The sequence below is a fragment of the Microcaecilia unicolor genome, chromosome 6, assembly GCF_901765095.1.
Source record: "Microcaecilia unicolor chromosome 6, aMicUni1.1, whole genome shotgun sequence".
NCBI classification, from domain to species: domain Eukaryota; kingdom Metazoa; phylum Chordata; class Amphibia; order Gymnophiona; family Siphonopidae; genus Microcaecilia; species Microcaecilia unicolor.
This window is the reverse complement of record NC_044036.1, coordinates 7,955,641-7,981,139: the sequence shown is the minus strand read 5'-3', so window position 1 is coordinate 7,981,139 and position 25,499 is coordinate 7,955,641. Positions and strand designations below refer to the sequence as shown.

Genomic DNA, 25,499 nt, shown 5'->3' with positions numbered 1-25,499 from the left:
CCCAAGCGTATGACCTTGCCTTTCTTAGCATTAAATTTTAGTTGCCAGTTATCAGACCATTCAAGTTTTGCCAGATCTTTCCTTATGTCACTCCACACCCTCTGGGGTGTCCACCCTAATAGAGTTTTGTATCATCCGCAAAGAGACAAAGCTTACCAGACAGTCCTTCTGCAAAATCACTCACAAAGATAAGAGCTGGCCCAAGGACCAATCCCTGCGGTACACCACTAATAGCATCCTTTTCCTCAGAGCAAGCTCCATTTATCACTACCCTCTGTCTTCTCCCATTTAACCAGTTTCTAGCCCAGTCTCACTTTAAGTCCCATACCGAGGGCATTCAGTTTATTAATCAGTCACTTGTGCAGAACTGTCAAAGGCTTTATTAAAATCCAAGTACACTGTATCTAGCGCACCTCCTAAGTCTGGTCACCAAGTCAAAGAAATCAGTCGAGTTCATCTAAAACGACCTGCCTTTGGTGAAGCCATGCTGCTTCAGATCCTGTTCGATTTCAGAAACCTCACAATCCTCCGCTTTAGAAGCATTTCCATTAGTTTAGTCACCACCGAGGTCAGACTGATGGGTCTGAAATTCCCAGCCTCCTCCTTTCTCTTGTGCAGAGAGACCACATCTGCCTTTCTCCAGTCTTCCGGGACCATACCAGACTCTAGGGAAGCATTAGAGGTCAGACAGCAGAGCCGCCAGGACATCTAGTTCCTTGAGTACCCTTGGATGTATCCCATCAGGCCCCATCGCTTTGTCTACTTTTAGTTTAGCTAGCTCCTCACGAACAGTCAAAGCCCCCTGTCAAACCTCCACCAGTGTCATGGGATCTCAACGTCATTCTCACCCAGCTGATGAAAGCTCCTTTTGAGCCACTGAATTCCTGCCATCTGAAGTACTTAACCTGGAAGGTCACTTTCTTGGTGGCTGTTACTTCAGCTTGTAGAGTCAGTGAGCTTCAGGCCTTGGTAGTACATGCACCTTATATCAAATTTCATCACAACAGAGTAGTCCTCCGCACGCACCCTAAGTTTGTCAAAGGTGGTGTCAGACTTCCATCTGAACCAGTCTATTGTCTTGCCGTCCTCATACCTGGCGAAAGCAGTTTGCATACCTAGGACTGCAAGAGAGCATTGGCCTTTTACGTGGAGCGGACGAAGCCCTTCAGACAGTCCGCCCAGTTTTCTCTTTCAATCCCAACAGGAGGGGAATCGCTGTCGGAAAATGCACAATCTCCAATTGGCTAGCAGATTGCATTTCCTTTACTTATGCCCAAGCTGGGCTGACTCTTGAGGGCCATGTCACGGCTCATGTTATGAGCCACTGACGCAGCCATGGCTCTTTGAAGTCAGCTTCCATTGAAGAGACTTGCAAGGCTTCAACATGGTCATCAGTCCACGCATTCACATCGCACTACTGCCTTCAGCAGGATACCCAATGCGACAGTCGGTTTGGGCAGTCGGTGCTGCAGAATCTGTTTGGGGTTTAGAATCCAACTCCACCCCCAGACCCATTTTTGTTCTGTTCCAGGCTGCACTCTGTTAGTTGTTTATGGTTTCAGGTCAATCTATGTTATGTCCTCGCCGTTGCGAGGCCCAGTTGACCAATGTTCATTGTTTTGAGTGAGCCTGGTTGCTAGGAATACCCCACATGTGAGAACAAGCAGCCTGCTTGTCCTTGGAGAAAGCAGATACTTACCTGTAGCAGGTATTCTCCAAGGACAGCAGGCTGATTGTTCTCACAAACCTGCCCACCTCCCCTTTGGAGTTATTTATTTATTTATATGCTTTTTTATTTAACTGCCGAGACATGTTGACACGACGGGCAGGAAATCATTCCGCGCATGCACGGTGCGTGCTGCACGCGCGCCAGAAGTCTCTGGCAAAACTTCGTTTATATTTTGCTTGCAAAATGCCGATTCCTGGGCCGACGCGGACATCTACCAACATGTGAGAACAATCAGCCTGCTGTCCTTGGAGAATACCTACTACAGGTAAGTATCTTCGCTTTTTCATTGTAGATGCTGCAAAAGGTATCCTTAACCCTACAGTGTTAAAACAGAAATTCACAGAACATTTCAAGGCCTGGCTAGATGGGCTTCTATAAACTGGTCCTTCCCTTTTTGGGCATTGTTCTGTTTGGCCATGACCTTTCCAAGGTACCTTTCTTCTTCCCCCCCCCCCCCCCCAATATTGGGTACTTCAAGTAAATACTAAGGCTACCTGTTAAACAAGGGGGATGATTTATTTGGTGTGCCTGCAGGAAATATAATCTTTGAAAAATATCTGACACTTACTGAAAACTGTTGCTGTTTAGAGGCTCCTTGGGTAGCTCATTGTTAACACATTTGAAGAACGTCAGCTCTCTATTTTGGATGTTCAATGGTGATCTAGTGGTAATGGTTATGATCATTTGCTGTGTCATGATCAAAACTGGGTTTACAAATTGAACACAGTGGTGCCCAGAGGTTTAAACACAAGGAATAAAGCTTTTTTTTTTTTTCTTTTTAAACTATTTTGGCATTGTGAGGATTGGCTTCATGTTTTTTCCTTTTTTTTTAACCAGCTGAACTTTAATTTTTGGTTTCTAGTTCATTGTTTCATGAGAGTTCTATATAGAAGTTCCTTGGGAGACTCTATAGCAATCTGGATGTCACTTAAATGTTTAGCTTGTTTTTACAATAATTGCCAGCAAATTGTACTTCAGAAGCTGTTAAAGCCTTCCCCCAAAACAGGCAATTTGGCTAAAACACATTCAGTGCTGCTGGCTAATGTCAGGTAAAACAAATATGCAGTATAAACAACTTGGGGATGAGACTGAAGAATGTTACTGTCCATAATCTGGGAAGTAATAGAGATGGTTAATAGTCAAATGCTCACAGTAGTTTCACTTTAATATTTGAGTCAGCTGGTGAGCGTGTGACAGATGAGCAACTGCGACAGTTTTTTACCTGCAACAACTGAGTGAGCACCAAATTAGCAACTGCGACAAGTTCTTTGGTCAATGGAGTGGAGGAGTGGCCTAGTGGTTAGGGTGGTGGACTTTGGTCCTGGGGAACTGAGGAACTGAGTTCGATTCCCACTTCAGGCACAGGCTGATCCTTGTGACTCTGGGCAAGTCACTTAACCCTCCATTGCCCCATGTAAGCCGCATTGAGCCTGCCATGAGTGGGAAAGTGCGGGGTACAAATGTAACAAAAAAAAAATGTTTTGCTTTCATGAATTGTGGTTTTGCATTTAACAGGGATATGCAAGTTTTCAGCTCTGCGGCTCTGGTTCTCGCATCAGGCATTGAGCATGAGTCTGTGCTTAAGGCCTGGTGTCATGCTAAATTTGTTTTTCTGCTCTCAGGCTTTGGCAGAGGTACGCAGGCCCAGCAAGGGGAAAGGAAGAACAGTGCGATGCTAGACGTTGGGTAGGATAGGTCAAACAGGAGTTTTGAGTGCTGCCATGTGGGCACCGTTTGGGTGCAGATGCTTGAGTGCCTATGCAAATTGGCACCTGACTTTGGGCACCCAAATCAGTGTCCAGAAGTACCCTTTGATTTCTTCCCTCCCTGTTCTGCACTCACCTCCATTTCCAGTGCCTTCTCAGTGCTGTAGGAAGGATGGCTAAAGAGCCTGAAGGGAACTGAAGATGTTCCCAGCAGCACTGCTCTTGCGGCACTTTAAATACTGCCTTCTCTACCATCAGCATTGTGAATACAGTCTTGCTTCCAATGCATAAGAACCGCTATGGAGACTTGCCCTCCTGCCAACATACACCACCCACGACTGCAGCAGAGAACCGTCTCGCACAAGGCTTATCGCTAAGACTTGCCATGCAGCTCTGCCAGTGCAGAAAGCTGCTTCGAGTCCTCAGTGCAGAAGAGCTGCCCCAGGATGTGCCTGTCGGAGAAAGGCTGAAGAGCCTTCAGGCATCCTCCCTGATAGGCACCAGCTCTCCCTATCTGAATGGGTGATGAAATGACGCACTGTCTTGGTTGCTAATTTGTCACACGTTAAACTGTCACAGTTGCTTGTTGCAAGATTAACTGACGCATGCTTAACTGTCGTACGATCGTATGATCTTGTCAGTTGTCCTGGATTTTAAGGCATCTACATCTAAGTGAAACTGGTCTAATTTCATGATAGCTTTGAGTGTACAGTTTTGAGCTATAAACTAGCGACTATCTCTGCCATTTGATGTGTACATATTCAAAAAAAAAATTTTGATTTTGAGCCAAGCAGACTGGTAGGATTGTGTTAGGCAGATATTTTCATGAAGTTTTAATAAAGCTCTTTGCATTCACTTTGACATCTTTTAAGCCTCTTTTCCTGGTTTGTACAGTAATTGAACAAGTGTGTTTTGGTTTTATTTGCTGCTTTGTGCTGAACTTTACCTCTTGGACTATAAACATTTCCTTGCATCCTGTAGCCCGAAGGAAATCAAATATTGTGACAGAAATGGAAAAAATGAAAAACAAGAGAGAAGAGAAGAAAGCTCAGAACTCTGAGCTTAGAGCAAAACGCACACAGGTATGTGTAGGAGCTGCACACTGCACTTGCTCAGGACCACTATAATTGCTCTGTCTTGGGGGATTTTTGAATGGAATAGATCTGAGTCAGCTTAGATGAATGCACACCAACACTGGAGGTATCCAAGGAGGCATCAACTCTACCACTCTTTCCAGAAGTTTTCTGGTTCAACCAGGGAGTTTTTCTGCTTGACTGTTGAGGGTAGAACAGTTGACATTGACCCCTACTGGACAGTGTACAACAGACTTCTAAATGGCACTAAATCTAGAAATGACAATCTAATATGACCCCAGAATTCAGAATTCCCTCTTATTCGCTGATTAGCCACAAGGACCACGTAGCAAATAGAAAAGGATTTATTTACAAAAAGTACAAAACAGATTAGAATTTAAGTTCCTTTTACAAATATGTAGAATGTAAAATAAACACGTCAGATGGAATTGCCCCCCCCCCCCCATACACACACGGGGCAGTAAGCTACCAAAAGATCCCGTGTTGTTCAGACTTTAGAGTAGCATAGAATACGTTCTTATGTTATGTTGTTTATTTATTTGCATTTGTATCCCACATTCCCCCACCTTTTTGTAGGCTCAATGTGGCTTACATAAATTTGTTAGCATTGTCAAAACAGGATATTAGATACAGTTAGTAATGTGGAGCGATTGAGGAAGGGAAGAGGGAAGAGAGTTGTGAGGGTATTTATAGAGGTGGGTGTTCGTAGTTGAGTGGTTGTTGAGGTGACTCAGTGAGGTTGTAGGTTCTCGTTGTAGGCCTTGTTGAAGAGGAATGTTTTCAGAGATTTTCGAAAGATAGTTGTCTTTGATTGCTTTCAGGTCTGTAGGTAATGCATTCCATAACTGCGTGCTCTTGTAAGAGAAGGTAGTGTCATGCACCAGCTTGTATTTAAGTCCTTTGCAGCTGGGGTAGTGTAGGTTGAGAAATTTGCGGGATGATCTTGTGGCGTTTCTGGGAGGTAGGTCCACGAGGTTTAGCATGTAGATTGGGACGTCTGCATGAATGATTTTGTGTACAATCATGCAGATCTTGAACGCAATGCGTTCCTTAACTGGGAGCCAGTGAAGTTTCTCTCTTAGGGGTTTTGCGCTTTCATATTTAGTTTTTCCAAATATGAGTCCGGCGGCTGTATTCTGGGCAGTTTGGGGTTTTTTTGATTGTCTGTTCTTTGCACCCAGCGTACAGTGCATTGCAGTAATCCAGATGACTTATTACCATTGATTGTACTAGGGTACGGAAGATGTATCTCGGGAAGAAAGGTTTTACTCTTTTCAGTTTCCACATGGTGTAGAACATCTTTTTCATCGTGTTTTTCACGTGGGTGTCAAGAGTGAGGTTTCGATCAATGGTGACTCAAGGATCTTCAAGTTTTGTGAGATTGGAAGGGAACAGTATGGTGTGGTTATGGTGTTGAAGTTTTTTGTGTTATGTTGTGATGTGAGTACAAGACATTGTGTTTTTTCTGCGTTTAATTTTAGTTGGAATGCATCTGCCTAACTGTGCATTATTTGGAGGCTTTGGTTGATCTCGTTGGTGATTTCATTTAGATCATGTTTGGGATGTAAATTGTGACATCATCTGCATAAATGTAGGGGTTGAGGTTTTGATTGGCTAGAGGTATCATCATTAGGTTGAATAATGTTGGTGAGAGAGGGGATCCCTGGGGGACTCCACACTCAGGTTTCCATGGGGGTGATCTGTCCGCGTTCCTTGTTACTTGGTATGATCTTGTGGTCAGGAATCCTTTGAACCATTTGAGAACTGTGCCTCCTACTCCAAAGTATTCTAGTATGTGTATTAGTATTTTATGATTAACCATGTCAAAGGCACTGGACATGTCGAATTGCAGGAGGAGGATGTTGTTACCAGTCGCAATTGCTTGTTTGAATGAGTTCATTTCGGACACTAGTACAGTTTCGGTGCTGTGATTCGTCCGAAATCCTGATTGGGACTCTTGTAGAATTGAGTGATCGTTTAGGTATTCAGTAAGTTGTTTCGTGACTATGCCTTTCATGAGTTTGGTGATAAGTGGAATAGATGCTACTGGTCGATAGTTGGTTAGGTCCATTGTGCTTTTTTAGCATCTTTTGGTAACGGAGTGAGTAGGATGTTTCCTTTATCAGTGGGAAAGAATCCATTTTGAAGCCTGTAATTTATGTGGTTTGTGAGGTCTGTTTTGAATTGTTTGGGTGCGGATCTTAATAGACTGTTAGGGCAGATGTCTAATTTGCATTGCGATTTGATGTATTTTCCTAGCCAATTTGAGATTTCTTTTGATGAGAGCGTGTCGAAGTCGGTCCATGATCGATCTGCTGGGCACTCTCCAGGTTTTGGGTCTAGACATTCAAGGATATTTGTGTAGTCCGTTGTGGTAGTGGGTATCATGAGTCGGAGCTTTACGATTTTTTCATTGAAGTAGTTCGCAAGGTTGGTTGCTGATGGGGTATCTGAGTTGTTGGTGACCTTGGTAGTATTTAGAAGGTTGTTTACGAGTGAAAAGTGTTTATGTGTATCCTTGTATTTTTGTCCTATTTTGGTTTTAGTTTGTCCTTTTAGTTTGTCCTTTTAGTTTGTCTGATAGTGTATTTGTATTTTCTTTGTAGTTGTTTCCAATCTTTATGTGTGTGTTCATCTTTTTTCTTGCTCCATGCTCTTTCCAATCTTCTGACTTGTGTTTTTAGTTCTTTCAATTCTTCATTAAACTATGGTATTGAGTTCTTTCTATCTGAGGTTCTGGTTTGAAGTGGTGCTATATTGTCTAGTGTTATTCTGCATCTGTTGTCCCAATCTTGGAGAAATTGGAGTGAGTCTGTAGGTGTTGTCCATTCGTCAGTGTAGAATTGTTGCCAAAATATTAGTGGGTCTATTTTATCTTTCGTCGTGTAGGTTTGTTGTTTTTGTTTTTGTTGTTCCACATATACCTTCATAAGTTCAATGTGGATCACAGACAGAGGCATGGACATACTTCCTGGAGCTACAATAGGCAAAACATAATCTAATATACAAACAAGCTTAATTATTCAATTCTTGGAGATCGCATCTTACACTAGAGTCATACGAAAAACACAGCCAAGAAGATGTTCTACTTAATGTGGAAATTAAAAAGAATAAAACATTTCTTCCCAATGACAATCTTCCGCAACCTGGTACAATCAATGGTGCTCAGTCACCTAGACTACTGTAATGCACTGTACGCTGGATGTAAAGAGCAGACAATCAAGAAACTTCAAACAGCCCAGAACACAGCAGCCGGACTTATATTCAGAAAAGCAAAATATGAAAGTGCCAAACCACTACGAGAAAAGTTACACTGGCTCCCACTCAAAGAACGCATCATGTTCAAGATCTGTACCCTAGTTCATAAAATCATCCATGGAGATGCTCTAGCCTATATGTCAGACCTGATAGACTTACCGACTAGGAACGCCAAAAGATCAGCCCGCACATTCCTTAACCTTCATCTCCCAAGCTGTGAAGGTCTAAAATACAAACTTACGCATGCAGCAAACTTTACCTACTTGAGTGGCAAGCTATGGAACGCACTGCCGCACAACCTGAGAAAGATCTACGAACTAACAAACTTTGGAATATCATTGAAGACAACAAGGCATACTACACAGAACAACAAACATAAATACATGCATGTCCTATACCTTTACACAAAACTATTTTATAAGATCTGCTTGTTTTAAACTTCTACTATGTTATTCTAAATCTCTATGTAATAATATGTAAGTATTTTTATAATATCTGCTTGCTTTAAACTTCTACCATGTTACTTAAAACCTCTATGTAACAATAACTGATTACGTTCTTATCTAGTACCACCAAGCACAATACATTGTAAGCCATATTGAGCCTGCAAAAAGGTGGGAAAATGTGGGATACAAATGCAATAAATAAAATAAATAAATATAAGGCTTTTCTAAATCTAACTAGCAGTAGTATACCTCACTGGCTTTTGTCAAAGCTGATTTGCATATTTTTGACATGTCCACACCCGCATTGGTTACATCAGCTAATCAATTGATCTGCTCAAATCATGCCAACTCCCCACCCTGCCCACTTTGTCACCAAATATGATGTATCCCTGCCCCAAATCCTGACCCTTTTGGTGACATCACAGGGAATGTCATATCTCTTCCCAGGCCATGCCCCTTTTTCAAGATGGCAGGAACCACTGTACGCCACAACATCACTTCCTGTTTCACACAACTTGCCATCTCAGATAAGTCATGTGAGAGGAGTGGAGGAGTAGCCTAATGGTTAGTGCAGCGGCTTTAATCCTGGTAACCTGGGTGTGATTCCCACTGCAGCTCCTTGTTACCTTGGGCAAGTCACTTAGCCCTCCATTGCCCCAGGTACAAATTAGATTGTGAGCCCTCTAGTACAGTGGTCGGCAAACCGCAGCTCGCGAGCCACATTTGGCTCTTTGGCCCCTTGAGTGTGGGTCTTCCCGCGAGTCCGCTCCCCGCTACTGTCCAGCGCTCAGTCAGTCCATAGGCGCCCGCCCTCAGCTCCCCGACAGCCCTCCATCCTTTTTCCGTTCCTGCCGGTGGCCACCCAGTGTTTAAACTTTATTTTAAGTTGCAGCGATGAGCCGATGGCTCACCTCCTCCAGCCTTTCACTTCCCGCTCAATGCCCCGCCTTCCTGATGAGGTATTTCCTGTTCCTGCGAGGGCAGGCGGGAGTCACTGAGCGGGAAAGGAAAAGCTGGAGCCTGGAAGTGAGCCGTCGGTCGCTGCGACTTAAAATAAAAAGGTAAGGTTTAAACCCTGGGTGGCCATGGCCGGCAGGAATGGAGGGTGGTGGGCAGGTGGGGGCGGGGCTGGGTAGCAGTGCACATCAAAACTCATGCTTTGTGGGGTGGAGTTATACAGTTTCCTTGAATGGTTGGTTTTAATGCTGTAATTCTATTAAAAGTAGTGAATGGTAGATACTGTTTGCACAAGTTCCTTGCACTTTGAAATAGCGAAGACAACTGAGTGAGTTCAGTCCTACTGCACAATGCTGGCCAGGACTGAGCTTTTAGCAAAGGCCAGCTTAGGAGTACCCTAATTAAGTTAATAACAATGTACCTACCTATATAGTTTAAGTTGAAATTTCTTTTGAGCCAAATTTTTTAATCGTTGTACTGTTATTTGGCTCTGTTGACTGAGTTTGCCGACCACTGCTCTAGTACATCTATTAGCACTATAAGTGACATCATTTGCCCCCTCCAACACCACCCCCTGTAGTTCTGGAGGAGTGTGCATAGTTTGTTTTATGCCTTTCCTTAAACCATTTCTTTTTTTTAAATGCATTCACTCCCCTGCTTTTTTTTTTTTTTTTTTACAATACATGGCAACAAGCAGAAGTCCATTACAGCTATTCTGTTGGAGTCTTATACACCATCTGTTTTCTAAAAAGGGTTCACAATTTATATATCAAAAAAACTTTGCAATAGAGAAATAACATATCAAGAAAAATCTAAATAGAGAAGTAAGAAAAGCAATTTAAAGTAAAAGACTGACAAAAGCTAGTGAATTCCAATTTGCTGATCAAATAAGTCTTCAGAACTTCCTTGAAAGAGAGTGTATGTCTTAAGTCTAACAGTAACATGTTCCATAATGTTGTCCTCCAAAAAAGGAAGAATTCTCAGCAATGGTTTTAAAATGTTCATTCCACAGACACAAGGGTATCGCATTCCTTTCAGAAAAAATCAGCAGACACGAAGCTGTTCTAAGGTAACGTTGGTTAGGCTGTCACTGGTCTCTCAAATTATGCTGGCTTTTTAAATGGCTTTTTAAATTCCTTTTCTAAATAGTCCTGAGTTAGCAGCAAAAAGGCCTGTTTTAACAAAATATTGAACTGTGCTTGAAAAGCGGTTTTTAAGACAGCAAGCCCTAAAGTATGTTTATGGTGCATGCTGATCACCCCAGAACCCCCACCTCCTAGAGCAAGCCCTGCTGACGGAGCAATGTGTGTTGTATTGTGTAAGAATATCCACCTCCTCACCACCTCCCTATCCCCTCTCCTTTCTGTGGTCAGTTAATCCAAAATTCCTCAGCAATCCTCCAGACCGTTCAAGACGCTCGGGTTATGCACGCCTACCAGCAGAGGGAGACTGAGAACACTAAAACTTCTTATACAAGTAGCCTGTGCAGACCTTCTACTAACCAGTATTTTCTCAGTCTCAGCAGAGGGTAGATGTGTGCAGCCTGTGCAGTGTACTCAGTCTGGTAGGCCCGTTTGGGGTTTCTAGATTGGCTTGTAAATGTTAGAGAACCCACACTTGGATCTCTATTACAGGGTGTAAGTCCTAAGGGGCTTCTAATTCCCTGTGGGGTGTCACACCCGGGTGGCTGGGTCCCTCCCCCTGTGCTCTTCCTCTGGAGGACTGCTTGACCTCGTCTACAGACCTTGTTCTGTACCCTTGAGGCGTTTAGGCATCAGCAACGAGGTTTAAAAAAATAAAAATAAGTTTTTAAAAGGCGGCTATTTTGGCCGTTCTTGTGGCAGTCCAGAGATAAAACGTCTTCAAGGGAATTCTTGCCTTAGGCGGTTTTGCCTATTAGTCTGTCAGAGCACAAAGCAATTGTTTGTTTTTTATTGTGTTCGCGGCCATTATGTCTAAGCTGGCGAGGTGTCGGTTTTGCGCGAAGCACGGCATTGAAGTGAAAGGTAGCCAATGTAAATTTTGTGGGGAGCCTACTTTGTCAGCACTCTTGCCCCCCCCCCCCCCCCCGTGCTTTCCCCTGAGTCGGCGGAGGTGTTGGGCGGCGATTTGACCGCACATTCCAGGCTGTCAACGGCGGGGCCGGTTTTGGCGGGAAACACGGCCATTTTGGCTGCGCGTCCTGGGTCAGCCTCGACTGAGTCGTTTTGGCAGGAAGCGCGGTCCTTTTGGCCACGCATTCCATACCGGCGCTGGGGACCCGTGTGTGGTGGGAAGCGCGCCTAGTTTAGCTGCGGATCACGCGATGGATCTGCCACCGCGGGAGCGAGGGGGTCTGTCGCAGAGACTGCGGAAAGTGTTGGGGCTTCAGCAGCGTCGGGGGGGGGGGGGGGTCTGGTTTCCCTCCTGAGTTTGTTTGGTGTCTGTATAATGCCTGGAGAGCTGGCCCCTCTCAGGCAGTTTGTTCCCCGGAGGCTGCTAGCTCAGTGGGAGTTAAGTGCCCGCGGGTGGATATTTCGGAGCCTATGGAGATACTTTCTCTGCCTGGATCGGAGGTTTGGAGTGACCCAGGAAAGGAGGATCTGAGGATCAGGATGGGCTAAGGCCTGGGGAAGATTCTTCAGTGGTGTGCATTTTTCATAAGGAGGAGTTGTTAGAGCTCATTGATCAGGTGATCTCTACTTTGAAGTTTGCTCCAGCGGCCACTCCCTCTGTGGAGGAACCCCAGGTAGATCCCTTGGTTAAGGGGATTCGGAGAGCCTCCTGTTCCTTTCCCATGAATTCAGACATTAGAGACATGGTTTTTCAGGAATGGTCTGTGCCAGAGGCTGCTTGTAAGGTGTCTAGGGCTATGGCACGGCTGTATCCCTTGCCTCCGGAAGATTTGACCCTGCTGTGGATGCGGTGGTTATGGCAGTTACTAAGGCTACGGCCATTCCGGTAGATGGCGGTACAGCCTTACGGGATCCTCAGGATAGGAAGCTAGAATCTTTTCTTAAGCGCAGCTTTGATTTGTCAGCTTTGGCCTTGCAAGCTTCTGTGTGTGGGGGCTTGGTAGCCAGATCTTGTTTCCGTTGGGCAGAGAAGCTCTTGGATGAGCCTGCGTTAGATAGGACTGGTTTGGTTCAGAAGCTGGCCAAATTGGAGATGGGGTCTTCGTTTTTGGCAGACACCCTTTATGATTTGCTAAGGGCTTCGGCTAAGAATATGGCTCTGGCGGTGACGGCTCACAGGGCTCTTTGGCTTAGGGGCTGGGTGGCAGATGCGGCCTCTAAAGCAAAGTTGTGTTCTCTACCTTTCAAAGGTTCTATGTTGTTTGGAAAGGATTTGGATAAACTGGTGAGTGGTCTTGGGGATACCAAGGTCTCACGGTTGCCGGAGTTACGGCCTAAGGCGGCTAGTCGAGGGGGTTCGGCTAGAGGTCGGTTTAAGGACGCGAGGCGGTACAGGCCAGGCAGATTTGTATCTCCTTCTAAAAGCCGGTTTTTCCAGCGGACGCAGTCCTTTCAAGGGGGTCGTCGAGGAGGTTGGGACTCCTCCGGAAGTGCCGGAAATGGTAATAAGTCCTTATGAAGGTGTGCGGGTCCAGCCTCTGGTGAAGGTTGGGGCGCGACTTCGTCTGTTTTATCAGGGGTGGATCCAAATTACTTCAGATCAGTGGGTGCTGGAGGCCATTTGCGACGGTTATGCACTCGAGTTCGAGCACCCGCTGCTGGATCTGTTTCTTCCCTCCTAGTCACTCTCAAGTCAAGTTAAAGGCTATTCAAGAGACTCTGGGTCGCTTAATCCAGTTGGGAGCTGTGGTACCCGTTCCTCGGCACGAGCAGGGAATGGGTTGTTATTCCGTTTACTTTGTGGTGCCGAAGATGGAGGACCAGTTTCGACCCATTTTAGATCTCAAGAGGGTCAATGGGGCGCTCAAGGTGCCATCCTTCCACATGGAGACTCTGCGCTCGGTCATAGTGGCTGTTCGTCAGGGAGAATTTCTCATGGAAGCGTATCTGCACATGCCAATTCGAGAGGCCCATCAGTGTTTCCTTCGTTTTGCTGTTTTAGGGAGGCACTTTCAGTTCTATGCTCTGCCTTTTGGTCTGGCAACGGCTCCACGCACCTTCTCCAAGATAATGGTGGTGGTAGCAGCGGCTTTGCGGAGGCAGGGAATTCTGGTGCATCCGTATCTGGACGACTGTTGATCCGGGCGAAGTCTCGGGCTCACAGTGTTGCGGCGACGGCTCAGGTGGTCGCGTTTCTGGAATTGGTCGGATGGGTAGTTAATGTAGTCAAATGTCAGTTGATCCCATCGCAGAGTCTGGAGTACTTGGGAGTGCGGTTCGACACGGCAGTGGGTCGTGTTTTTCTGCCGGATTCTCGGATCGCCTCTCTTCAGCAGCAGGTCCAGCTGTTAATGTCCTTTCAGAGTCTGACTGTTCGAATGTACCTTCGGGTTCTGGGCCTCATGGCAGCGACAATAGAGGTAGTATTGTGGGCCAGGGCGCATATGCGTCAGCTTCAGTCGGCTCTGTTGTCCCGGTGGTCTCCTCAGGTACACAGCTTGGCGTTGCGGTTGCCATTGAGGGGGGCTCCTCGGCGCAGTCTCCAGTGGTGGCTGTGCTCGGCCCATCTGAAAAAGGGCATGCCGTTGGAACCTCCTCAGTGGGTGATTCTGGTAACGGATGCCAGTCTGCTGGGTTGGGGAGCTCAGTGTCTCGGTCGGTCAGCGCAGGGCCGGTAGTCGACGGAGGAAGCTCAGTGGTCTATCAACCAGTTGGAGACAAGGGCGATTCAGCTAGCTCTGTTGGCGTTTCGCTCAAGTGTGGTCGGAAAGGCGGTAAGAGTCATGTCCGGCAACGCGACAGCAGTAGCGTATGTCAACCGGCAGGGCGGTACAAAGAGTCCACGGTTTGCAATCGAGACGGCTCTGCTCATGAGTTGGGCGGAAAGGCATCTAGTGCAGATTTCAGCGGCGCACGTGGCCGGGGTGGACAACGTGAACGCGGATTTTCTAAGCAAACACATGTTGGACCCCAGAGAATGGTCTCTGCACCGGTTGGTGTTCGACCAGATAGTTCTAAAGTGGGGAATGCCAGTAGTGGCTCTCATGGCGTCGGCACAGAATGCTCAGGAAGGGATCGATGCATTGGTCCTTCCATGGCCTCAGCGGGTGTTGCTGTACGTATTTCCCCCGTGGCCCTTGATAAGTTGAGTCCTACAGAGGGTAGAATGTCATGTGGGTCCGGTGGTGGTGGTGGCTCCAAATTGGCGGCGTCGGCCGTGGTTCGGGGATCTGATGCACCTGTTAAAAGGTGAGCCTCTGTGGCTGGGGGGCTCGGTGCTGTTGTGTCAGGGTCCAATTGTCATGCCGGATCCGGCTCGGTTCTCTCTTATGGTGTGGCCCTTGAGAGGGAACGGTTGAGAAGGAAAGGGTTTTCTCCTCAGGTGATTCAGACGATGCAGTCTCGCAAACGTTCGATGTCTTTGGCCTATGTGCGTGTGTGGCGCATATTTGAAGATTGGTGTGGGGACCGGGTGTGTGTCCCTTCGACAGCTTCTGTGTCGTGCATTTTAGATTTCTTGCAGGATGGTTTTGAGAAGGGCCTTTCATTGTCATCTTTGAAGGTGCAGCTGGCTGTTTTGGTGTGTTTTCGGGGTAAGGTGCAGGGCAAGTCGGTTGCGTCTTCCCCGGATGTGGTCCGTTTTTTGAGGGGGGTGAAGTTGCTTCGTCCTCCTCAGCGGCCGGTAGTTCCTCAGTGGGATCTTAATATCGTTCTTGACTCTTTAGCGGGTTTTCCTTTTGAGCCCTTGGAGTCTTGTTCAATAAAAGTCCTTACTATGAAGGTGGTCTTTTTGGTAGCTATATCGTCGGCTCGCAGGATTTCGGAACTTCAGGCTCTTTCATGTAGGCCTCCGTTTCTGTGGTTTTCTAAGGAAAAGGTTTCGCTGCATCCAGTGCCTTCGTTTTTGCCTAAGGTGGTATCCTCCTTTCATGTCAATCAGGTGATTTCGTTGCTGGTCTTGGGGGACCAGACGGGGGATGCTTCTCAGCGTCGTTTGGCAAAATTGGATGTTCGCAGAGTGTTGAAGGTTTACTTGTGCAGGTCGGAGGAATTCAGGTCTTCGGACAGGTTATTTGTCCTTCATGGGGGGCCCAAGAAGGGAGCGGCTGCTTCTAAGGCATCTATAGCTCGGTGGTTGAAGGATGCCATCTCTTCGGCTTACGTATTGCATGGCCATACGGTGCCGGTGGGGCTCAAGGCACATTCCACTAGGGGGATGGCGGCTTCTTGGGCAGAGAGTAGTTTTGTTCCACCGGTGGACATTTGTAGAGCGGCGGTGTGGTCCTCCCTGCATTCTTTTGTCAAACATTACAGAGTGGATGTACAGGCAAGGGAGGATGCCAGTTTTGGAGCTGCAATCCTGTCCTCTGGGCTTCGCAGGTCCCACCCTTAGATGTGTTTACTGCTTTGGTACATCCCAAGCATCTTGAACGGTCTGGAGGATTGCTGAGGAAGGTGAAATTAAGCCTTACCTGCTAATTTTCTTTCCTCTAGATCCTCCAGACCGTTCAAGAGCTCACCCAGTGTATCGGACAGTTCAGTATGATATTTTCTTTAGACTTCAGTTGCTGATATTTCTAGTAGCTCCTGTGATTTGGGTCCTGGAGTTTTACTAAGGGCAGTTTGTGGTACCGTTTGTGCCCATCTGCAGTTGAATTCCCCCGTCTTAAAGGGAGGAGATCTGAGTGTGGATTCAGTGGTTTTGTTTAGGTGGAGGTGTTTTGTTCCTCTGCTTTGTTACTGTTTTACTGGTTAGTAGAAGGTCTGCACAGGCTACTTGTATAAGAAGTTTTAGTGTTCTCAGTCTCCCTCTGCTGGTAGGAGTGCATAACTCAAGCATCTTGAACGGTCTGGAGGATCTAGAGGAAAGAAAATTAGCAGGTAAGGCCTAATTTCACCTTCCTGTACCCTCTTCATATTCAAATTGCCTGAGTAAGGTACCAGAGATGTTTTGGTTTGGTATAGATCTGAGTTGCATCACTTTTTTTTTTCTTTTTATGTTGAATAGGGGAAAAAAGTTAGGGAATCATTAATCAGAAATGATAGGTATTCTGTTTTTATTAATGATAATTACTTCCCTTTTTGAAAAGTCTTTGATAGTGTTGGGAATCATTTTTGATCCTCCACTTTCAATGGAACACACATCCTGATTAGATCTTTTGGAAGCTAAGAGATTGTGGGAGAATTAGAAGCTATTTTTATTTTGATGATCAAGCTCTTATTAACTGAACTAGACTTTGCAACAGTGTGTATATGGGATGCACTCAGAAATTATAAGCTGTTCAAAATCAGCAAGATTGTACCAAAAGTGGGGATGCTTTATCAGTTACACAAGCGACTCACAGGTTCGCCAAGACCCACTGCAAACTGGATACATGTCCCAGTTATCTACTAAATACCTAATAAAATCTGCCCCCGATCGCTTCACAACAGATCTCACATCCCACCTAAACTTCATATTACAACAAGGTCTCTTCCCTGAGGAATATGGCAACATCCTACTCAACCCAATACCAAAAGACGCCAAGAAAAGCACAAACTATCTCACCAACTACAGCCCAGTTGCGTCTATCCCACTAGTAGTAAAAATGATAGAGAGTCTGGTGACTAAACAGCTCACAGAACACCTGGACAAGTTCTCAATATTACATAATTCACAATCAGGATTCTGCTCCCACCAAAGTACCGAAACTGTCCTAGTCACGCTCCTGGCCAAATTCAAACAAGAAATAGCCACAGGTAAAAGTATACTCCTCCAATTCAACATGCCGAGCACATTCGACATGGTAAACCACAACATACTACTAAGACTACTTAGCCATTTCGGGATTGAAGGAAATGTACTTAATTGGATTAAAGGTTTTCTAACCACCAGAGCTTAACAAGTAAAATCAAATTGAAGCATATCACCACCATGGAAAGCAGTATGTGGAGTACCTCAAGGATCACCACTATCACCAATACTCTTCAACATGATGATGATTCCACAGTCCTTATCCAATCGAGGCCTCAACCCGTTCATTTATGCAGATGATGTTACAGTCTACATCCCCTTCAGACATGACTTGACAGAAATAACCAATAAAATCAACAATGGCCTGAACATCATGGACTCCTGGGCAAACTCATTCCAACTGAAACTGAACACTGAAAAAACACACTGCCTCATCCTCTCTTCTCAACATAACAAGTACAAACCCACAACGATAAATACCCCAGGACACACCCTCCCTATCTCAGACAGCTTGAAAATACTCAGCATCACACTCGACCATAACCTTACTCTCGAGAGCCAAGTAAACTCTGTAATAAAATGTTCTAGTCAATGTGGAAGCTCAAACGATTAAAACCTTTCTTCCCAAGGGAAACCTTTCAAACCCTAATTCAATCAATGGTCCTAAGTCATGCAGATTATTGCAATGGAATTTACGCGAGATGCAAAGAACAAAACTCCAGACCGCCCAAAATACAACAGCCAAGTTGATATTCAGCAAAACACGCTTCGAAAGTGCCAAACCCCTTCGAGAAAAGCTGCATTGGCTCCCAATCAAAGAACGGATCATCTTCAAAATCTGCACTTTAGTCCACAAAATTATATATGGCATAGTCCCAGGATACATGATAGAGCTGATAGATCTACCAATAAGAAACAGTCAGGTCGCCAAGATCATACCTATACCTACACTACCCAAATTGCAAAGGACTGAAATACAAAACAACCTACGCATCCGGCTTCTCCTACATAAGTGCACAACTGTGGAATGGCCTCCCAAAAGCTGTGAAAACAATACATGACCACCTGAACTTCAGGAAATCACTAAAAACCAATCTCTTCAAAAAGGCCTACCCCAACGATCCTACGTAAACCTCTTCACCCAGAAACACAGCATACCTTATCGTACTGGGCAACACACAATCTTCATCCCTTCCAACCCTCCACATATACCTCATTCGATCACTATACAACCTTATATTTGCGATCAACCGACTGGGCAAACGCCTTCATGGTACTATGTAAGCCACATTGAGCCTGCAAATAGGTGGGAAAATGTGGAATACAAATGTAACAAATAATAAAACATAATTGAAGATCTAATTGTGTTTAGTGTAAAATCTTTTTATTACAGCATGAAATGACCAACATTAATACAGAATATCAAACCTCCCATCCTACTACCACCTCTCCCTCCCCTCTACAAACCCATGTTGCAACCAGGATGAAGTAAGCACAAGAAAGAAATAGGACAGAGCAAACTACGGACATTCTAGGTGTTCTATTGAAAACAAAATACCCCAAACATCCCCCACCACCTACCCCACAGATTGAATTATGTTTAAACTTGCCCATTTGACCATGTATAATCTCGAAAATCAAGCTCTGCCTTATCTGGATCATTTAGTAATTCTTCCAAACTTTAGGCAATCCAGATCAAGACAAAAAGTTACCCTAAGCCTAAAGTGAAAAGCTATAGAATGCCTTGTTCGTAGAAATACAGAAAATGAAGACCATATGGCCTATCCAGTCTGCCCATCCTTACTGTCCACTATATCTTCCTTTTGAGTTCTATGTACTTGTCTCAAGAATTCAGATAGTCTTCTCCATGCGGAGGCTGTTCCACAACCCTTTCCATAAAGAAATGTTTCCTTTGGTTATTCCTGAGTCTGTCCTGTCATGTTTAACCTATGCCCTCTGTCATGAAGCGCCTAGCCACTCGCCTGGGGCTAACCCTGCGGCCACCTGAAGGGTCTGGCCCCAGCACAGCTCAGGTCCACCTGCACCTGCCGCTTGTACTCTACACTAGCACCCTCTAACTGGGTCACAACTGCCTCTGGGTGAGTCTCCCACTTTCAAATTATCCCCGGTGATTTCTAGGTTACTGGAGGCTGGTCCAGGAACTGACGAGGGGGGAGCCATTTTGGATCTGGTCATTGGTGGAGTGCAGGACATAGTGCAAGAAGTGGTGGTGTTGGATCCCCTGGGAAACAGTGATCATAACATGATCAAATCTGAGCTACTATCAGGGATGAACCTGCAAAGGAAATCAAAAGGGCGACTATAATGAGGAAAATGGTTAAAAAGAAACTAAAAGGATCGGTTGCAAAGTTTAGGATGCTAAATCAGGCATGAACATTATTCAAAAATACCATCTTGGAAGTCCAGTCCAGATGTATTACATGTATTTGCAAAAGTGGAAAGAAGAGAAAATGTCAGCCAGCATGGTTAAAAGGTGAACTAAGAGGCCATTACAGCCTAAAGATTGTCTTTCAAAGAATGGAAAAAGGACCCAAATGAAGAAAATAAGCAACATAAGCATTGGCAAGTCAGATGCAAAGCATTAATAAAGAAGGCTAAAAGAATATGAAGAGCAACTTGCCACAGAGGCTAAAACTCGCAGTAATAACTCTTTCAGGTACATCAGAAGCAGAAAGCCTGTGAGGAAATCCGTGAGACCGTTGGATCATGAAGGAGCAAAAGGGGGTGCTCAGGGAGGATAAGGCCATAGCAGAGAAACTGAATGAATTCTTTGCTTCAGTCTTTATGGAAGAAGATGTAAGAGAGCTGTCTGTACCAGAAATGGTTTTCAAGGGTGATGAGGCGGAGGAACTGAAAGAAATCTCGGTGAACCTGGAAGATGTACTGAGCCAAATTGAGTAGTAAATCACCTGGACCGGATGGCATACATCCAAGGATACTCAACTCAAGCATGAAATTGCTGATCTGCTGTTAGTAATATGTAACCTGTCGTTAAAATCATCTGTAGCACGTGAAGATTGGAGAGTGGCCAATGTGACGCTGATTTTTAAAGAGGGTTCTAGGGGTGATCTGTGAAATTGTAGACTGGTAAGCTTGACATCTATGCCGGGCAAAATTACAGAACACGTAGCCAAACATGGTTTAATGGGACAGAATCAGCATGGGTTCAGTTGAGAGATCTTGCCTCACCAATTTGCTTCATTTCTTTGAAGGTGTGAATAAGCATGTGGATAAAGGTGAGCTGGTTGATATAGTGTGTCTAGATTTTCAGAAAGCTTTTGATAAAGTTCCTCATGAGAGATTCCTGAGAAAATTAAATAGTCATGGGATAGGAGGCAAGGTTCTGGTATGGATAGTAATCTGTTATTGGACAGAAAACAGAGGGTAGGGTTAAATACTTATTTCTCTCAATGGAAGAAGGTGAACAGTGGAATGCCTCAGGGATCAGTACTGGGACTGGTACTATTTAACATTTATAAATGATATGGAAATCAGAACGACAAGTGAGTTGATCAAATTTGCAGATAATACAAACCTATTCATGGTTGTTAAAACATGTGCAGACTTTGAAATATTGAGAAGACCTTAGGAAATTGGAAGATTTGGCGTCCAAATAGCAGATGAAATTTAATGTGGCAAAATGCAAGGTGATGCACATTTAAAGAATAATCTGAATCATAGTTACCTAATGCTAGAGTCCACCTTAGGGGGTCAGCGCTGAAGAAAAAGATCTGGGTATAGTTGTAGACAATAGCTGAAATCTTCTGTTCAGTGTGTGGCGGTGGCCAAAAAAGCAAACAGGATGCTAGGAATTACAAGGAAAGGGATAGTAAATAAGACTGAAAATACTATATAATGCCTTTGTATCGCTCCATGGTGTGTCCTCCGTACCTTGAGTATTGCATTCAGTTCTGGTCGCCGTATCTAAAAAAAATTATAGCGGAATAAAAAAGGTTCAAAGAAGAGCAACCAAAATGATAAAGGGGATGGAACGCCTCTCATATGAAGAAAGGCTAAAGAGGATGAGGGGAGATATGATTTGTGGTGTAGAATGAGTAGAAATAAATCTTTTGGAACAAGTTAAAAAAAAAAAAAAAAGTTCAAAGACTAGGGGGACACTCAAGGAAGTTGCATGGAAATAGTTTTAAAACAAATAGGAGGAAATATTTTTTTATTCAACAAATAGTTAAACTTTGGAACTCTTTGCCAGAGGATGTGTTACCAGTGGTTAGCGTACCTGGGTTTAAAAATGGTTTGGACAGATTCCTGGAGGAAAAGTCCGTAATCTGCTGTTGAGACAGACATGGGAAGCAACTGCTTGCCCTGGGATTTGTAGCAGGGAATGTTGTCATGATTTGGGTTTCTGCCATGTTCTTGTGACCTGGCTTGGCCACTGTTTGGAAAACAGGATACTGGGCTAGATGGACCATTGGTCTGACCCAGTATGGCTACTCTTATGTTCTTATGGCCACACTCCCAGGGGTCCCACAGTTCCTAGAAAGCACTCACAGACCCAACACACCAGGATTCTTAGGAAATCAGTGCCAATAACTAATAGGTTTATTGCCACAAGATTTCAACAGTGAGCCGTATAAAACAGATGGAAAATTAACAGGTAATGATAGGTAAAACAAACAGGAATTAATATTATAACTACCTGAAAAGTGCCTGGAAAGCTTCAGGAAAGTTAACTGCTCACAAGTCTGAACAGGGCCTCAGGTCAGCAATGTTTCCCTCTGTGCTTCCTAGCAGAAACCAAAAAATTACCTCACAGCTTAGGTGGGAAAAAAGGAAAACTCAGTTCTGTAACAACTTTACAAACAAGACAGTTGCCATCTGCTGGCCAAACAAGGGGAATGCATTTCATAAAATACAGGTCCTAGGATTGGAAACCCACTGTTTTACTACTACTACTACTACTTGACATTTCTAAAGCGCTACTAGGGTTATGCAGCGCTGTACAATTTAACATAGGACAGTCCCTGCTCAAAGGAGCTTACAATTAGAGAGTTGCACGGGGACAGAAATCCTACCCATCCCCGCCCGTCCCTGCTGGAATCTTACCCGTCCCCACCCATCCCCGCTGGAATCTTACCCATCCCCACCCATCCCCGCAAAAATGTAAACCATCCCAACCCGTCCCCACCCGTCCCCGCAAGAATTTAACCCATCCCCACCCATCCCCGTAAGAATTTAACCCATCCCCGTAAGAATTTAATAGTACATAAAAGAAAGTTCCAGTCAGCTCCCTTTCTGGATTTGAGCCACAGCACTGTAGGCAAGGAAGGAATGGAAGTTGGAACTTGGAACACTCTGGTGCGCACATGTAAGATTTGTCTCTGATTCACTGGCAGTGTGTGCTGAGAGGCCGCCACATGCACGCGCCAGTAGGTCAGGTGACATCTGATTCTCGTGCCTGTGTCAGAGCTGAGGTCTGTGCACCAGCCTGGGAGCAAAGAGGATTAATAGTAACATAGTAAGTGACAGCAAATAGACCTGAACGGTCCATCCACTTTGCCCAACAGTCACTCATGATCAATTCATCATTAAATCAATGAGTGTGATATTATATACTTGATTATGGTCTTTCTTTCGTGTTTCTGGAACAAAGACCACAGGAGTCTATCTGGCCCCATCCTTATGTTCCAACTGCTGGAGTTGCCATCAAAGCCCACTCCAGCCTATTCATGTTCTCATTTGTGGGACACAGACCGTAAAAGTCTGTCCAGCACTGTCCTCATGTTCCAGCCACTGACGTTGCTGTCTAAGCCCTTTCCAGCCCATCCTACACCAGATTGCCATGTATGAGACACAGAACATACAAGTCTGTCAGGTATCAGCTCTAGTTCATCACAGCCAGAGTCGCCATCTAAGTGTCACTTGACATATCCACACACATGCAGCCATTTAAAGTTAGCTTTTATATAACTTCCATTTTCTAATTAGAGATCCTCTGTGTTCATCCCACGCCTTTTTGAATTCCGTCATCATTTGTGACTCTACCACCTCCTTAATGGAAGACTTTCCACATTTATGCTGTTAAAGCAAGGAAGAAGAGGAGGAGGAGACAGCACTCAAATAAATTGGTATTCGGTAGATGAGAGGCTGGTGCAGGTGCAGCTTACACTTCCGCGGGAACCCCGCAGGAACTGCCTCCGTCCCCGCGGGAATCCCGCGGGTTCCGCGGGATTCCCGCGGGGACGGAAGCCGTGCAGCTCTCTACTTACAATCTAAAGGACAAATGCACAGTCAGTCAAATAGGATGTTTTGCCACATCCTCTCATGCCAAAGCTTCCTCACAATTGAAAGTCTTACCTCCTGTGCATTTATGTCACAGGTATTTAAATCTCTATCTCCCCTCTCCTGCCTTTCTGCCAAAGTATATGCATTGAGAACTTTAACTTTGTCTCCATACTTTATGATGAAGACTATTGACATTTCAGCAACCGCCTTCTGGAATGGCTCCATCTTGAAGGTGCAGTATCCGGAATTATACACTCTACATAAGTCTCTGGTGAAACTTCATTTAGAGGCATCACCTCCCTTTTTCCTTCTGGCCATTCCTCTCTATGTACCCAAGTCTTTCACTGTTTTCTTTTCTACCTGTTTTGCCACCTTAAAATAGCATATAATCACCCTCTACCCTTATCCCTTCTCTTTCATGCACAGAAGTACTTCACCCCTATACTGTACCACTTCCTCATGGTTTTGTAGGCCAAGTATATGACCTGCATTTTGTTTTAGCTTTAAATCATAACTGCCAAACACTGCATCATTCTTCAGGCTTTGCTAGATTCTACCCCCCCCCCCCCCCAAATGGTGTGAATACCTAAATCTGCAATAGGGTATCATCAAAGAGGCAAACCTTGCCAGATGGTCTTTCCCTTTATGCTGCTTTGGTATGGAATTCTTTATCACTTAATATTAGATTACAAATGAATTATATGACTTATTACAAAATTAAACATGCAAAAATTTCTTAAATTGCAGAGTATAAGTTAATATTTTTTTTAACGTAGGGCAGGTATTGGTACTCTTAAGAATGATGGCTCCCCCTCCCATAGCACGTATTCTTAACACCCCCCCCCCCCCCCCCAACACCGCTTTCAGTCAAGCTGAGTAGGAGAGCTAGAAAGGTGTTGTGATATACCCCAGATAATTCAATTTCTTGCCTACTGAAATCTAGGCACCTGCATACTGCTACCAAAGAGCCATTGGCCTGACCCCAGGTAGTCGATACTGGACAATGAGTTTCAAGCTGAACTGGCAGGTCTGTGCACCTTTAGGGGTCTCTTGACTGATTGGAGTATTAACATAAAAACTATTATAATTCTTGTCTTACAGGGTTATGATACCAGTGCTCCAAACTGGGAATTTGGGAAGATGATTAATGAATTCAGAACTACTTTAGAGTGCCAGCAAATGAGCCTGACAGACCCAGTAAGTAAGCTTGTGACTTTTAAGAACACATGCCCAGCCAGTCAGTTTCAGCATATAAGCAATGAATACCAAGGAGACAGTGCATGCAGATATCCTGAAAAGCTGACTGGCTGGGGTGCGTCCAGGACCAGGTTTGGGAACCACTGGCCTAACAAAGGTCTAGCCAGGAAGATGGCTTGCCTGTTTTGTATTTTAGTAGTGGGTCCTGCCAGCCCACCTCATTCCTGTCCTGCAGCACTTTACCACACATGGAGGCATATTTTCAAAGCACTTAGCCTTCCAAAGTTCCATAGGTTTCTATGGAACTTTGGAAGGCTAAGTGCTTTGAAAATATGCCTCATGGTGTCTTCTTATGGCATGAGTGTTCAGATGTGGGTGGTAATCTTACTGGGAACAAAACATGTAAACAAAGAGGGCCATAAGTGTGGTAGTTTTCCTACGCAAGCTTTCAGGTTCCCTTTGTATCAAGTGCCAATGTGGACAGAAATTAATAGTAGTAGTAAGCCTTCATTCTGTGTCTGTTGTATATCTTTAAGATTGAAGAGCATCGGATATGCGTGTGTGTTCGGAAGCGCCCTCTAAACAAGCAAGGTAAAGTGCAGACCTTACAATGATCACATCAGATAATCCTGCTGCCTAAATAATTATTTACCAATGGTTGTCCTCTCCTCTGCAGAGCTTTCAAAGAAGGAAATCGATGTCATTTCAGTCCCCAGCAAGGGAGTGCTCTTAGTACATGAGCCTAAACTGAAAGTAGATCTAACAAAGTACTTGGAGAACCAGGCCTTCCGGTTTGATTTTGCTTTTGATGAAACGGCTTCAAATGAGATGGTATACAGGTACAACTGATAACGCTGGGTGGTGGAAATAAGGGAAGGGTGGTTGAGCTGCAAGAAAATGGCATGTCTTGCCCATTCTGATGGCCCAAAACAGGACCACCTTCATGAGTCCACCAAAAATGTTTTGGTTGATGTGTACAGTACTTGAGTTATAAGTAGGCATCTATTTTTCCTACTCTTATGATTGTATGATCTTGTAACTTAATTACCAAAAGAGAGAG

General features: G+C 44.8%; 1 protein-coding gene across 4 annotated transcripts in view; it reads left to right on the top strand.

Annotated features, from left to right (window-relative positions):
* KIF2C (kinesin family member 2C) overlaps nt 1–25,499 on the top strand; it is a 121,944-nt gene that overhangs the window by 57,010 nt on the left and 39,435 nt on the right. For 2 of the 4 annotated variants that reach the window (XM_030207220.1, XM_030207219.1), the window contains exons 7-11: nt 4,417–4,517; nt 10,203–10,259; nt 24,344–24,439; nt 24,976–25,030; nt 25,116–25,278. In XM_030207220.1, coding sequence (XP_030063080.1) covers nt 4,417–4,517; nt 10,203–10,259; nt 24,344–24,439; nt 24,976–25,030; nt 25,116–25,278 — 472 coding nt within the window. The remainder of the gene's footprint in view (nt 1–4,416; nt 4,518–10,202; nt 10,260–24,343; nt 24,440–24,975; nt 25,031–25,115; nt 25,279–25,499) is intronic. The other 2 variants (XM_030207222.1, XM_030207221.1) reach the window with 1 other exon arrangement.